The 16,983-nt window shown below is 41.4% G+C and overlaps 1 protein-coding gene across 4 annotated transcripts in view; it reads right to left on the reverse strand.

The window, feature by feature from the left end:
• Positions 1-2,003: 2,003 nt before the first annotated feature.
• Positions 2,004-16,983, reverse strand: part of spaca9 (sperm acrosome associated 9) — a 37,497-nt gene continuing 22,517 nt past the window's right edge. For 2 of the 4 annotated variants that reach the window (XM_055660008.1, XM_055660007.1), the window contains exon 4: positions 7,837-9,633. In XM_055660008.1, the coding sequence (XP_055515983.1) occupies positions 9,294-9,633 (340 nt within the window). In that variant the 3' untranslated portion in view covers positions 7,837-9,293. Of the gene's footprint in view, positions 2,197-6,327; positions 6,473-7,836; positions 9,634-16,983 lie in introns of those variants that run through there. The other 2 variants (XM_055660011.1, XM_055660010.1) reach the window with 2 other exon arrangements.

A 16,983-nucleotide genomic window follows, 5' to 3' on the forward strand; every position in this document is an offset into this window, starting at 1 on the left:
TAAGGGGAGACATGCTGGCGAAGAGTGCGACAGGATTTTCAGTTCCAGAGGCACCAACAGCATGGGTGAGTTGAAGTTTGGATGGTGTTGGGAACATTACAACCGGCTATATTAATGGTGCAACACATTTATGCCAAAATGTATATGACAACATGGACGCGTGCTGTCTGGTTTTGAACGGTTGCCAGGAGAGGGATAACGTTTCTGCTCATCGTGCACTGAGTATCAGGAAAACAGTTTGATGAGATGATGGAAGGGTGCTGAGAGGTAGCACTGAGACGGTGCTGGGCATTGTGACTGTACGTGTGGAAACCTCCATGGATTGGCAGATGATAATGAGGGAATATGTTTCCGTGAACATTCCTAAAGGAGGACTGACTTTGAGCTCTACTGCGTGGCGCTGACTTACCATCGGAGCCGATCCCTTGCCTGGGATCGCTCCAAACGAGGTATGCGGATTTCACCATCGAGGAGCTCGCAGTCTCTGGTAGAGATCGTATATGTCGGCAGCTCCAATGATGCAGAAGGTTCGACAAGCCCCGACCAACGGTCAGATCGCTCGGCGATGGGGAGCTGAGATTCCCCCCCCCCGATGCAGGAGCTTGATCACCCCGACGGAGAATGCCCGATTGCCCCTTCAATGGAAGGCTCGAGGCCCCTGACCGCTGGAGAACAAAGATGGGAAGAGATTGAACTTCTTTTCACCTTCCTTTACAGTTAGAGGATGTAATGGGGACTTTCCACAGAAAGGGACTTATCCACAGAAATCCAGATCAAGGAAAATCATTCAGTTTAATCATCATCATAATCATAATAGTAATCTATTAGCCAAGTATGTTTTTGCAACATACGAGGAATTTGATTTGCCACACAGTCATACCAATGAAGAGCAACAAGACACCCAAATAAATGTTTAAAATGAACATCCACCACAGCGACTCCCCCACATTCCTCACTGTGATGGAAGGCAAAATCTTCTTCCCTTCTTTGTTCTCTCGCGTTCGGGGCACTCGAACCTTCCGTTGTTGGGGCGATCTTGGCTCCCGCAGCCGCCACTCTTGGTTCAGAACAGTCCACTCTGTCCTACATTGCATCTGAATGGTTCCTTTTAGCTCTTTGACCTTAAGACTAGTGCAAATAAAGTGCATGGCGAGAGTGTATTTGAATGAGTCTGGAATGTTAACAAACTGCGCAAAACCTTAGAGAAAATAGCATTTAATGCCTCACAGAGAACGTTAGAGCAGCATTTCAAATTGTCAGAATATTTTTTTGTTGTGGATATTCCAGGGGTAGTTGGGAATTTCCTGCCCACTGCTAAGGATATAGAGCATAGGGATAGTGTGGTAATAATAGGGTGGGGTGAGAAGGAGTTTCTTCCCAGAGGCAATTCGGACTGTAAACGCCTATCTCACCAGGGACTAACTCTACAGAACGTTTTTCCTTCCATTATTTATTATGTAAAAGAATATGTGTGTTATGATTGTGTTTATAATTTGTTTGGTTGTTTTGTTGTTTGTCTTTTGCACAAAAGTCCGCGAGCATTGCCACTTTCATTTCACTGCACATCTCGTATGTGTATGTGACAAATAAACTTGACTTGACTTGACTTGACTTTTAGATGCATATTTTCGAGAACAAATTTTAATGCTGTATGATATTAGCAAGATATATTTATATTAAAGTAATGAAAAGGAACTGTAAATGCTGGCTTGTACCAAAGATAAACACAAAGTGCTGAAGTAACTCAGCAGATTAGGAAAATCTCTGGAGAAAATGGTTAGGTGCCGTTTTCGGTCAGGACTCTTTGTAGAAAAGTGCACACCCACTGCTTAATACAGGGAAGGAGGCTTCTAAAGTTTACAAAAAAAAAATCATTGCCAGTTTAGACTAAAAGTGGATATTAAATAAATTAGGGCAAAGTGTTAGTTTGATGTTTGTTGCTAATCGCACATTGCAATCCCAAAATTTGAGTTACGGTTAATTTGTTTGTATCATATATTAACGTAAAATTAATGTACAGAATGAGACAGCTGACTTTCATTTGTTTATTCAGGATGCCAAACAAACGAGAGATTGTAAGAATACTAAGATTGCTTCAACACTTTCCTTGAAATTACAGGATGATATTCAGTTTTTCTGGGGATGCAATTTGGACACATCGATCACTTAGCAAATGCAGCTTTTTGCATTTCACATCTGTAATAGAGTGAAGGAGCTTTAGGTTAAGATGTTGTACAGATTCTATCACATAGCCGACACTAACTATAAGATGAACACAATAACTGCCTTTTAGGGTAATTAAATAAATGTGTTAAACCAAAGTGAGGTTTATTGTGCTGACTCTGGGCGTCACATAACACTTCTAAACGAGGCCATGATGTTATTGAGCCTTACAAAGACCTTCTCCTCTTTGACACAGCTGAGATTACTTTAGATTCCTTTTGTCTTGGAGTGTAAGCTGCACACATGAATATCATTCTGATGGAAGCTTTTTTGTTTCAGTCACCATGCTGAAACATGCTTTAATTGGCCCAGCATTAACAAGTGTTCAGACCAAAGTCCTGGAAACTTGTCAGATAAGAAATAATAAACAGATCAACATTAATTTTATCCTAGGTTTAATTTGCTTTTAGTGCATTTAATTTAAGAGATTTACTCTGATTAACCTGAAAGGCATGAGATATATTCCTGCAGCAAGAATAGATCTCAGTACCAAAGGGTAAAAAATGCAAAGGGCGAATTTTATAATTTAAATACTGACTTCCCCCAAATGGATTAAGGTGCTCTTTATATATTACGAGCCACCTGAAAACTGTGAATCTTGAACACCAATAGTTGGCGTTCCCTTGTAATATAATATTGGTTTCAAATTTAACCTGTAAGAGAAGCTATTTTTCAACCTCTAGGGTACTCTGTAAACCTAGCTCATTGCATTAGACAAGGTCAAATGCTGTAGGATTTGTGGATTATTTCAACCATTTACTCAACTCTGGAAATCTCAAACTGGCTGTGGTCCACGTTTTCTTAAATTTCAAATGCAGACCACATGCAGTCTGATGGAGATAAATTTATATCTAATCTGTTGGTCCAAAAATGAACAAATCAGAAAGGCTTCTACTACTGTTGCATTGACTTTTAATTTGTTTTATATCACAAACCACTGCTAGATATTTCTAGAGCAATACTTAAATAACAGAGGAACGATGTACCTGAAAGGTCAGGTACTTCTTTAAAGGCCTTGATGTAAACGACTGAGCATTAATTTGAGAGGAATTTTGCTGACTCCAACCACCTCCTACATGAAAAAAGTGACGGCAATTCTGGCAACTTTTCTTGCTGTTAGACCATTTCCCAGTCAGTAACATGATAAAGTGTAAGCCCACCTCGTTCAACATTCTGCAGGCACTCATTAGATTCATACGTCTTTGGAACTGTGAAGTTAATCAGAAACTAGGTGGCTAATGGCTAGGCTAGGAGAATTTATGCCTTACAGTGGCAGCAATCCAGGTTTAATCCTGAACTGCACTGCTGTGTGGAGTTTGCACGTTCCCCGTGTGAACATGAGGGTTTCATCCGCGTGCTCCATTTTCTCCCCACATCCGGAATATGTGGGTTGTTGAGTGAATTGTCCATTAAATTTCCCCTATTGTTGAGGTTCAGGGGAAAGAATGATGGAAGTGTGAGGAGACTAAGTTACAGTGAAAGCTAGTGGAGGATTGGGATTACTGTGTGTTGGCATTGATCGAAGGGCCAAACTCTGTCATTCTATGGAAATATGGAAACAGTTCTGGTGCTACCACTGGAGTTCACAAGATTTTAGGGAACTGTGAATATTTGCATGCTGCAGATAGGGATATAAAGTCAGTCCAAGGAGCTTTAATGTCCACGAATATTGATGCACAAAGCCCATATTTCACTGTGGTTCATTAGTCTCCTATGTTTGGATACAAGGAGATAAGATAGCATCACTGCCATACTGTCCATACTTGATGCTCACAATAACGAGTCCACAACGGAACCCTCAAGAGCATTGGCACAAGACAACTGAACCAATCAAGCAGAACATAGTTGGTTAATTCATTGAGTCAGCTGCCAAAACTCTGAGTGGTGAAAGAAACGATGGGAAATCTAAGCAACAAAATGTTTTTCTGTCACAAATATTGAAACCTTGAGCCATGGGTGGGGAGGAAGAAGATGCAGCGGGGAGTGAAGGAGAGTTAGTTGGAGAGCAAAGAGCTCTCAATAAAAATAGCCAGAAGGCCAATAATCTCTGTGGTTTGCAGCCAACAGCACTGAGGCCAACAATTGTTTTGATATCAAATGAAAAAAACCCTGCATAATGGTAAGAGATCAGCCTTATAGGGGAAGAGCACAATGGCAAGAAGAGGCTCCCAACAAATTGGTTAATCTCCTCTTTACCAATAGAAGTGAGCCTTCCACATACTTAGCTCAAGTATACTCACTGCTCATAAAGTACTTTATAAAGATTAACCCAGATATGCCCTCTTTTGTGAATTGCTTTCTCAGCATCTCTGTCCAACCCCAGAACATGAATATGGCAAGCATTGCAGAAAAACATGTGCTATTCCATTCGTAATTGTGCAGGCCCATGTATGGATAGAAACATGTAGGGACTGACTGAAAATATATAAATTACACAGAAAAAGCCACATGATTGCTTTCCCCTATAGAAAACATGTGCTTCTCAAAGAGTGCACACATTTGAAAATTATGTTTATCATCTGAGATCCAAATGATAAGTGGAACATGAGATAAGCAATTTGGACCTGGAATAGTAAATGAGTTAATGATCGTATGTGCAGTTTTTTTTAATAAAGGACTGCACATTTTTCAAGGGATTTCCTTAAATACATAAGCGAGGTCCTCCACCATTAAGACCAAGTTGAGACATGAGATGCAACACTGGACTCTGGAGTCTGAAATCTGAAGTCTGGATTTCTGGTCCTCCTGAACCTGGATATTACTAATCTTATCTCCTCATACCTCCACTCAATCTTGCCACTCCATGGGCACTCATATGGACCCTGGTTACACCAGTCTTTGTGTTGGCTAGGTGGAGCCAACTCTGACACCAAACCCCAACTCTTTCCCCGCTACACTATTGACTGCATTGGTGCTACCTCCGTTCCACGACCTTCCATCTTGTCCTCAAATTCACATGAATCATTTCTGACACCTCTCTCCCCTTTCTTGATCTCTCTGTTTTCATATCAGGAGACAAAGAATCCACTGACATTCACAACGACTCCTACCTTGTAGCTACCTAGACTACATTTTTCTCCTTGTAAGGAAGCCATCCCTTTCTCTCACTTTTCCACCTCTGCCATATCTGTTCTTGAAATGAGACAATTCCATTCCAGAACATCTGAAATGTTCTCCTTTTTTCAGGAATAGCCGCTTCCTCCCCCACAGTGGTTGATCAAGCCCTCACCCATATATCCTATATATTCCACATATCTGCTCTCAACCCACCAGCCAGACCAGGGGTAGAGTATCTTGAATGCTTACTTTTTAACCCCACCAGTCTCCACTTTCAGAACTCATCCTTGAACATTTCCACCAGCTTCAACATGACCCCACCATCAGTCACATCTTCTCCTCCCCACCCCTTTCTGATTTCTCCAGGGACCACTCTCTCCCCAGTTTTCTCATCCCACCCTAACCATTCCTCCCCCTTCTTTAGACTTTAGAGAGACAGTGCGGAAACAGGCCCTTCAGCCCACCGAGTGTGAGCCGACCAGCGATCCCATTAGCACTATCATGCAGGTTAGGGACAATTTACAATTTTTAACCTAAGCCAATTAACCTACAAACCTGCACATCTTTGGAGTGTGGGGGGAAACAGGAGCAACTTTAGAAAACCTACGTGGTCATGGGGAGGAAGTACAAACTTGGTACAAAGCAGTATCTGTAGCCAGATCGAACCCTGATCTCTTGAGCGTAAGGCAGCAACTCTACCGCTGTGCCACTGTGCCGGACCCTCCACTGACACTTTTTCCTGCAACCTTTACCTCCTCCTTCACTACCATTCAGGAACCTGACAAGCCATCTCAGGTGAGATTCACCTGCATCCCCTCTGACCTTGTTTATTGCATTCAATGCTCTCAATGTGGCCTCCTTCACATCAGTGAGACAAAGAGCAGACTAACTGACTAACCTTTGCAATGGGCTTTCCTCAAGTTCATAAAGGGGGGGGGGTTGAATACTCTTGAATTCCACCAAAGCCAAAGACTCACTTTGTTATTTACATTTTATAATAAAGCCTATACAGTACAAATAAGACTAAGAACAAAATTCTCGTTCAGTAATGCATCACATTTTATATGCACTTATATATAAAAATTAATAAGATATAACATTTTCCACGTGGAAATTTAAAAAAAAACTGCTCCTGCTGGAAATTGAAGATTAAATCAGGAAATACTGGAAACTCCCAGCTGTCAGGCAGCATCTGTGGAGAGAGAAGCAGAGGTAACGTTTCAGCGCAAAGACCTTTGAACAGAACTGGTAGAAACTGAGTTATGAGAAGGGTCATTGGCCTGAACCGTTAATTTTGTTTCTCTCTCCGCAGATGCTGCCTTCCTGCGAAATGCTTCCATCATCTTCTGTTTTTATTTCAAGTCCCACTGGGACTTGGAACCTGGGTACCTCTCAAGCCAGGGTACGTCTATAGTTTTGTTCTATTTCATTTGGAAAATGAATAACTGTTCAGTAACAAGAAATACGATCCGTCTGAAACATCATTTAAACCCTAAATATACCTCTTACTCCAAAAGGTTTTGTTATGTAAAACAATGTTTTACTTTCGTTATGTAATGCATTGAGAATGTTGGAACAAAACCAAATGATGCTTTCATGATCATATATTTTGGTCGAGAAATTTAGCCTCAATTTACTAACTAATTAAACATAATGCAACACGCATTGACAAAATATAAGCACACATATATTAAAGATTTCATGATATTTTCAAACAAAACATAGCGACACAGTGACAGTGATAGCTTTCTAATCAAGCAGTGTTGCGCAAATTAATTTGGTGGTTGAACTCAATTTCTGCTGTTCGTTAACGTACAAAGATAACAAATCCATGATCGTTAGCAACTTTCCCAATATTTTCTCCCACTCCATTTTAGGTAAAATAAATAAATAAAATCTATTTGACGGAAGTCAGATGTGTCTGTTTGATGGATGAAAGGCTAGCAGTAACATTTTTAACTGAAAAGTCGGTATCATTAACATGTCTCTAAACAATGGTGATTTTAGTTTAGTTTAGTTTAGTTTAGTTTAGTTTAGTTTAGTTTAGTTTAGTTTAGTTTAGGGATACAGCGCGGAAACAAGCTCTTCGGCCCATTGAGTCTGCGCCAACCATCAATCCCCACACACTAACACTATCCTACACACAACAATAGGGCCAATTTACAATTTTTACCAAGTCAATTAACCTACAGACCTGTATGTCTTTGGAGTGTGGGAGGAAACCGGAGCTCCCGGAGAAAACCAATGCAGATCACAGGGAAAAAGTACAAACTCCATACAAACAGTGCCTGTGGTCAGGATCGAACCCGGGTCGCTGTAAGGCAACAATTACCGTGTAACATCGTGCTGTTTCTTCCTATAGTTCATGAAATTGGGAGATTCTGCTGGAGACTGACCAATTGCACAGGGCCCTTTCACCTCCCACTCAAATGACTGTGCGAGGGCTTACAGTCTAAGATCGTAAGTCAGTCATACATAAGAGTCGGCAGAGCAGAACATAGAATCCACCTTGCCATATGCTCAAAGACACAGGGTTTTCAACACAGGTCATTGCATCAATGCATGTCTAATATAAAGGAAGAGAACTAGATAGCTAACCTCAGTGGCTCTGAGATGAAAGGTATGGGTTCATGTGATACCTTAGAATAGTGGTTTTCACACAGTTTGTCAGGCAATTCACTTTACCAAAATGGTGCGCTACATAATCCACTAATAACACATTCTTAGGTCAGTGGTCTGATAATCATTTCAAGGAATAAGTTGAGCAGCGGTAGAGCTGCTGCCTCACAGTGCCAGAGACCCAGTTTTCAATCCTGACCATGGGTGCTGTGTGTGGAGTTTGCACGTTCTCTCTGTGACCACGTGGGTTTTCTCCAGGTGCTCTAGTTCCCTCCCACACTCCAAAGACATGCAGGTTTGTAGGTTAATTGGCTTCCGTAAATTGTCCCTACTGTGTAAGGTAGAACTAGTGTACCAGTGATCGCTGGTTGGCGCGGACTCGGTGGGCTGAAGTGCCTGGTTCCATGCTGTATCACTAAAGTCTCTAAACATATAACAATTACAGCACGGAAACAGGCCATCTCGGCCCTACAAGTCCGTGCCGAACAACTTTTTTTCCCCTTAGTCCCACCTGCCTGCACTCATACCATAACCCTCCATTCCATTCTCATCCATATGCCTATCCAATTTATTTTTAAATGATACCAATGAACCTGCCTCCACCACTTCCACTGGAAGCTCATTCCACACCGCTACCACTCTCTGAGTAAAGAAGTTCCCCCTCATATTACCCCTAAACTTCTGTCCCTTAATTCTGAAGTCATGTCCTCTTGTTTGAATCTTCCCTATTCTCAAAGGGAAAAGGTTGTCCACATCAACTCTGTCTATCCCTCTCATCATTTTAAAGACCTCTAGGTGACAGCAACCCATTTTTTAACATTCCGTGACCCCCCAAGGGTCACAGTCCCCACTTTGTAAACAAACAACGCAATGGGCAGAAAGGCAAAGCTAGCACTCTGTGGAGCACTGAGAGAGGGCTGTCTCATTGGGGGGGATTAAACTTAGGTTCCACCATCTCTTTAAGGAGAATGCAGTGGATCCTGATATCCAGTGAAGATGAACAAGAACATTCTCTGTGATGTCCTGGGTGATATTTATCACACAAAAATGAGATAATCTGCCATTGCAATGTATGCAATGATGTTTGTCGCTCTTCCCATGACAACAGTTACCAGACCACAAAAGTACATCAGCTCTACAATGCTCCAGAATGCCCTGTGATCATGAAAATCCCTCAATAAATGCAGCATTTAAAATATATATTTTTGAAGCAAACTATCATTTTTATGAAGGAGCTCTTTTGAAAATGTGTTTTGCAGAAGTCTGTAACAAGTGATTCTCTGCTGGACACATGATTGGAAGGGCTTGGGCAGTTTAATCACGGCATTAAGCTATCAGGAGTGCAGGCAAGCGCTAACAGTGGTGATGAGTGGGATGCTTGCATATTGCAAGACTCAAAGACCATTGGTTTTACCAGGTGGTACCCATGGTGCTTTGGTCATTAATAACCTATTTTTCTTTTTGATGGATGCTTTCAATTTCATGGCTGCGATTTCACAATTTTCCGACGGCAATTGACCAGTTTGTGCGCTGCTCTCTTTGTGGCCTTTTGGTTGGTCTCTCTTGTGGCACTCAGCATACCTGTTATTTTTTGCAGCTTCATACTGGGCTAACTCGATGATGCCAATACCGTCTTTTAAGTAATCTAGAGCAAATGGAAGGATGCTGATCACACCCCCGTAATGGTGCTTTGCTTCTTCACAGCTCAGGTGGTTCACCTCATCATGTGGATATCTGCATCACAATAACACAACAATGAAACAAGAGCTGTTCACAATATCTCAGAAAATGTGAATCAAATGCAATGGACTTTAGACATGTATTCCCCCAAAAACCTCTAAACTGTTTTTCCGCTGGAAATTAGGGTGAGATATAGTGGGAAATGGGATTGTCTGATGTGACATTTATTTTAGCCTAGCTTTGTGGAAATTGGCTGTGGAAAGTAGCTTGCTGCGAAATTGCTCCTAGCATCCATAGATTTGAAACCCTATGTTATGAATGAAAGATGGTGTCTTCAGGTGCTCTAGTAATCTCATGGCTCCTGTGTTAATCTATACGTTTTGCTTGTCCACAGTTTGAGGCCAATAAAAGTGCTGATTGGGGAGAATGAATTAGACTCAGTATTTTTTCTTCTCTTGCCAAACCAGTGCTGCAATAACACTTCTCTCTTTCTCTCTCTGTCATATGGCACAAAATCCCTCATATTCAGATGTCCAGCTTGTCAATCCAAACAATGCCCCCCTGAGATACTGAATGGGGAAATGATGCATCTCCGGCAATAGGTATTTGTGAATTGGGGAGGGGGGGGGGAGGGGGGAGTCAATGTTATGTGTTCTATGGACTGGATTTCCTGGTCGTCATCACCCTCTCATCAAGAAGCCAAAGGCAACCTGTGTATTCTCTCCCTGTTTGTGCTAATTAATTAAAAAAATTGCCAACTCATCTCATCAAAAGGCCTTTAAATGATCTGCTGGTCTGAAACTGCGGCAGATAGTGTGGATGGTCATCTAAGGTGACAATACATAAACTAAACTAACAAGTGAGCACTAAAGCAATTGGACGAATAATAATTAAGCCGTGAAAAGGTAGCCAATGCTACTGAAGTCCTCAGCCTAAGTTGTAAGGCAATTAATTAACTTTATCCATGGACATACCGGCATTTCAGTAACATGCCAGAAAATAATGAAGGAAAATACTCTTCGTTTCTGTGAGCTAGTGTTTTGGTTTGGTAGCTGCGCACTTCTTTGAGACATTCTTTGACTGTTACTATCTATAATATACATATGGCGTTTGGATTTTATGTGGGCGCTTTATTCTGTCTTGAGTTAGATTTCCTGCCTGCATTGATTGTCAATGTAGACAGCAACTGTCAGTATGCCTCATGCCCTTAATGTGCAGTGATGCTCACACAAGAGGATTAATGATGGTGATGCTGTTGCTGCAACTTCCCTGCAAGAGGCAATCTACATTTAATAACGGGGGATTAAAATGCCCACTGATTCGATAAGAAAATGCTCCCAGAGGTTTGAAAACAAAGTGTGTGGCATGGCTTGTAAAAATCATATATATTTTTGAAAGAATGGGAAGGGAAAATAGATTGTGGTAACAAAACCATCAAGTTTTTCACAAAACAAAGTCACATCTGACATGTTGGAGATTTGAAATTGAATTGCCTTGTCTTGCTAATCAGCTCTCCCATACTCAAATATCCATCCACACATTGTATGTGGCTTGGAGATGCACCAATAACAGACAAAGTGCAGGAAGCTTGAAGACAGATAGCGCAAATCATTCAAGATTACTATAGACTGCTTCATTTCAAAAGTATGAACTCACATTGCACATCTGCTTCCCAGTATTGTTGAAGGGCGGCTTTAGTTTTTTGCATGCCAGAATAAAATGCCATCTCACAATGGGAATTTGACTGATTTTACGGGTATGTCCTCAATGTGACCAGATGGTCTGCATGTCAATGGAAAATAGTATGCACATAAATTGTTAGATAAAGTAAAAATGAGAAGTGACTGCAGGTTTAAACTGATTAAACGGTGAGGAATGGGAGGAGCTTGGCATTGGTTTAACTATTAAACAATCCCTTGCTGTTTACTGTAAGTAATTCTACATTGTTTGGTGAGTGCATTGTGCATTTATGTTTTCAATTACGTCATAACTGTCATCTTGTTTGATGAATCTAGTTCACAGATTAGTTCAATAAGTATTGAAGTCAATTATCTTCAGGGTATTTAAGAGCTTGAGCCCCATTATGATTGGAGATGTGTGGGGTGGGAAGAGGATGGTGTGTATCAACATCCCTCCACCTCCGTATTACTGACTGTAGTATAAAGCAGTGGTGATTTTTGTGATTGCCATGTTAGCTGCCTCTCTGGAGTTGGTTTGTCAGGGGCAGAATGTATCGGTTGGCAGGAGGCTGCCCAGTGGTTGCATTGAAAGCTGTTTGGATGGGGGTGTCGAGAGCCCTGATGAAAGGAAGGAGGGTTGTGGTTGAGGATGTGATGGTCCTAATGTACAGGGAGGGAGAGACATAAACCTTCATCATCAGATCAAGGGGAACACTCAGCCTCTGGGGTTCAGAAGAAGAAAACTTCTTTAACATTGGGCTGCTTCTTCAAATTGGGACAATTGACAGTTTGTTTCACATATCTGATTCTCTGCCCTGGGTTTTCTTTCCAAAAGTAAAACCACAGGGACATCCCTTACTCAGGCCAGAGCAGAATGTGTAGTTGAAAGTCACCAGAGCTGTTTTGTGTATTTAATGAATGTTTTGAACATGTTCTGATTTTCCAAAGTTTCCAATTAAGGAACAGATTCCTAATCTTACCCTTGACAACAAAATACCATGGACCACCTCAAGCACTACCATGGACTTGTTTATTTTTCAAATGTGTTTTGCATTAATGTCTAGTTTTGTTGGCACACTCTTTTTTTCTTTTTACTGCCTTGCAAAATTCATGTGTAATTTATGAATAATTTATTTTCTGTGTATTGGCTGTGTCTATGTGCAAGATATTCATAGTAGCTGTAACCTCAATGTACTTGCAAATTTGACAACAAACTTGAAGGTAGACTAAAGTGCTGGAGAAACTCAGCGGGTGCAGCAGCATCTATGGAGCGAAGGAAATAGGCAACGTTTCGGGCCGAAACCCTTCTTCAGACTGATCTGACAACAAACTTGACTTGACTTGATTACTCTTTGCGAGGCAAAGAATTACATTGGTCAAAATACTGAGACCACGTAGAAGTTAATTCAAATTTGAGAGAATGGAAATTAGTTGAATATAGAATGTACTATATATGAAGCAATATATGTTCCCTGCTCTCTGCTTTTCCATGGAGATAGAACTCTAATGAGGCGGTAATGAAAGCAATCAGAAAATGGATGAAAAAGCAGGGATGAATGTTTGGTGGTCCTGATAGTGAAGCTACAGAGAGGAAGGAACTCTAAGGGGCATTCCTCTGCGATGATTAATGTCTGATGCGTTTCTGCTAACTTGCAACACATCTTGGCTTTTACTCTTATCTCCTTCCTCAACTACACCATCCATTTAATCTTCCTAAGGCAATTCTAAATATCTCCTCAGGATGGCGCAGTTGTGGAGATTTTCCTTTGTACCTGTAAGAGGTTGCTGGCAGAATGAACCCCCAGCAAGGAATGGGCTCTCTGGCTGTTTTGGGGTAGAAGTGGAGGACGTACTCAACAACCCCATCACCCTTGAGTTCAAGATAAGAGCAAAATATGTACTGGGATATTACCATTCCTTGCAGGTTTCTCACCATGTCGCACATTATCCTTGGCTTGGAATATAATACTAGTCTTTCATTATCACTGGTCTAAATCCTGGGACTATCTACCCAACTGCACAGTGAGGGCACCTTAAGTAGAGAGACTGCAAATGATTCAAGGCTGTGACTCGCTACAATATCCTTAAGAATAATTAGGGATGAGCTATAAATTTCCATCTCGCTAGTGATTCCTAATTAATTAAAGGTAAATTTTAAAAAACTGACAGAATGACATGCACCAACTCAAGGTGAAGAGATTGGACCTGAATCTGCTTAGTAGCTTTACATTGAAGGCAGATTTGTGACCTTGGTGAAATTTGCCCATGCGCAGCTGTTAAGTCTGCTGCAAGTTCTGATGGCCACAGTGTGAGATTCATGATTGACGAATTTGAAACATCTATTGGTAAAAGCATGGTCTGATTCATAATGCACGTTTCAGAATCAAGTGAAAGAGGTTTTAACCAGTGGCTGAGTATAGTTAGAGAGGGACTTAATTGAGTGAGTACCAGTCAGAAAGCACCATAAAGTGACAAGATATTAATTGCTGTGCAAGTGGTGGAAATCAGTAGATTAGAAATACAAGGAATTATAAAATTATACAGAATCCCCAAAATAAGATCACTCCATTAAAAATCTAAATTGCCAAAGGTTATCTTCTCAATTATCTGTCAAATTAAATAAGCTAACTGGGACAAAGTTAGCCATTTATGCGTAGGAAGGACCGCGGATGCTGGTTTAAACTGAAGATAGACACGAAATGCTGGAGTAACTCAGCGGGTCAGGCAGCACCTCTGGAAAAAAGGAATAGGTGACGTTTTTGGTCGAGGCCCTTCTTCAGACATCCATTTATGTCTGTTCAACTAAACACTTAAAGATTAACTAACGATCACCAGCCATGCATAGAAGTGGATTTGCCAAACTTATTTTCTGGGCAGGGTGTTGTGTTTTGCAATCTGTCTTTAAACCATGCATCATCAGCATTTGCACAACACTGGGCATGTGACTTACTGCACATGTGAGTGAGACCAACAGGGATTGGGTTTGCTGGTGGGGAATCAAGGGGTTCAGCAATGCTTTGCCAGGCATAGCCCCTTGCAACTGGTACTCCAGTAAAACCTACACAAAAAGAGTCACACTTTGTCCAGTTTTCTGTAGCCAAGGAAACTGAGCAGCGTAGATGGTAAAGTCTGTTGTTCTCTATCAATTCTGTTGAATCTGGGACAAAATGAGACTCCAAAAAATTCTAGCAGCCTTTGCAGAGATTTATTTCAGTGGGTATAAGGATCCACTTTATTTTCCTGACTGTGTAGCCATGTTTCTTTGGATTCCTTATGTGGCTGGCCTTCTCAAGGTGCTGATGAATAGTTTTGATGACTGAGGCGGTGATCAAGAATGCATAAAAATATAATAGTGCATTATCATGCCTAATATATCACCTTGTAACGTGACAACTTGTATACAAACCCTGAGGAGGAATAAACCCTTAGAGGACTATAAGAAGCAATTCGAGTGACTGTTAAACATCTGCTGGCTACTAATTAGAGCCATTTATTCCCCAGTTTCTACCTATCAAAACAACTGTGTTCGCAGACAATTTTGCTTAATAAATGTTATGCCATGCCTAGAAATACATATTTTTGCATATTTGATCTCACATAATATAACATATACTTGGAATTGAGGCCAATACTTGTTTACATCTGCCAAAAGATGACAGATAATCAGACTATGTAAAGCAGATTAATTCACTCAATAGTTTAATTTTACACATTAGGTCTTCACTTTTATTTAAAAGATTGATTTGATATATGGATGATCTGTTCTGGGCCCAGAACATTGATGCAACCACTAAAAAAGCTTATGCCTCTAGTTCATTAAAAGTTTGAACTTTCTGAATTGGAAGGGAACCAAAATGCTGGCAAACAGGTTAGTTAGTGCCACGTGGTTGGTGCGGGTTTAAACTAGATTGGCAGGAGATGGAATCCAATGTAGGATTGAGGCAGATGAGAGGCTGGATGTTGGTATGCAAAGTGATGAAAGCAAATTCAGTGGACAGGATAGGCAAGAGCAGGGCAGGGAGTGAGGATGGATTTTTGGATTGAATTGCATTTATTTTATTCCAAGAGGCCTGACAGGTAAGGCGTGGGTGGATAGGAATGTGCAATTGGGACATTGTAGCCTACAGAAAACTGGCTAAGAGAGGGACAGGACTTCCAGCTTAATGTTAATGGTCTCAGTCTGAAGAAGGGTCTCGACCTGAAACATCACCCATTCCTTCTTACCAGAGATGCTGCCTGTCCCGCTGAGTTACTCCAGCATTTTGTCTCTATCTTTGGAGTAAACTAGCAGCTGCAGTTCCTTCCTACACATATGTTCCAGGGTACAGGTGGAACAGGTAGAGGCAGAGGTGTTGCTTTATTAATTAGGAACTTCAAAGCAGTAGTCCGAAATGACAATAGAGAATAGACAATAGTCTCTGTGTGTATACAAATTAAAGTCCTAGTTATGGTATATAATGACTATGTATCATAGGTACTTTGCACATGGTGTCAGAAGTGGGATACAAACCCACACCTCCTGTAGGAGTGAAGCCAGGATCACTGCCTTATGGCCCTTGTCATCTGCACTAAATCATCCCTTTTTGGATTCTCATCCAAATCTTTGATATAAACCACAAACAGCAATGGGCCCAGCAGCGAAATCTGAGCCACACCACTAGTCACAAGCCTTATATCTGAAAAACAGCCCCCCATCATTACCCACTATCACACAGTGTACCATGCACCTCCTCCCACCTCCCATGTACAATACCATGCTGACTATCCCTAATCAGCCCCTAGCTATCCAAATGCATATATTTCCTATCCCTCAGCATCCTCTCTGGAAACTTGCCTACCACAGATGTTAGGCTCACTGTTCTGTAGTTCCCAGGCTTTAAATTCCAGCACTCCCCAAATAGAGACACAACGTTATCCTCCCTCCATTCTTCCAGCCTAATGATCTGTGTCTAATGATGACTTAAAACTCTTAGCCAGGGCTCATGCAATTTCTTCTGTAGTTTCCCACAGTGTCCTCGGATATATCTTGTCAGGGCCTAAGAGATTTATCTACCTTTATATGCCTTAGAACAGTCAGCGCTTCCTCGATCAACCGCAAGACATCTCCATTAATTGTCCCAAGTTTCAGTCTTCATGTCTTTCTCCATGATAGAAACAGAGGAGAAAAACTCATTGGGGACCCAGCCCATCTCCCGTGGTTCCACACAGGGATAACTGCTTTGGTTTTTGAGGGGCCCTATTCTCTCTCCAGTTACCCTCTTTCCCTTAATGTACTCGTAAAATCTCTTTGGATTTTCCGTTTTATGGTTTGCCAATGTTATCTCCTGCCCCCTTTCTTTGTTCTTGGTTTCTTGGTCCTCCAAAATATTCCAGATGGAATTTAAACTGGAGGTGGTGATTCTGCCCTCCTGATTTCCTTCTTAAGTATGCTCTTTAGTTCCTGAAACTCCTCCATGGAAAGGTTTGATTCCAGCTGCCATACCTGTCCCATGCCTCCTTCTTTTCCTTGCTCCCACAGTTGCCTTGCCCGTCGCTCTTTCCCTTAATAGGACCTTAAATGCCCTGAACTTTCATCATCACACTTTTACATCAGGCCCTTGTTCAGTAATGCAAATGCTCAAGAATGAAAGAGGTAGCAGAACATGATAGTCCTGGTCCATCACAGGTACTGACCCCCCCCCCCCACCATCAAAAGGAAGCACTGCCTCAAGAAGGCAGTTAATAT

The sequence above is a fragment of the Leucoraja erinacea genome, chromosome 31, assembly GCF_028641065.1.
Source record: "Leucoraja erinacea ecotype New England chromosome 31, Leri_hhj_1, whole genome shotgun sequence".
Lineage (NCBI taxonomy): Eukaryota > Metazoa > Chordata > Chondrichthyes > Rajiformes > Rajidae > Leucoraja > Leucoraja erinaceus.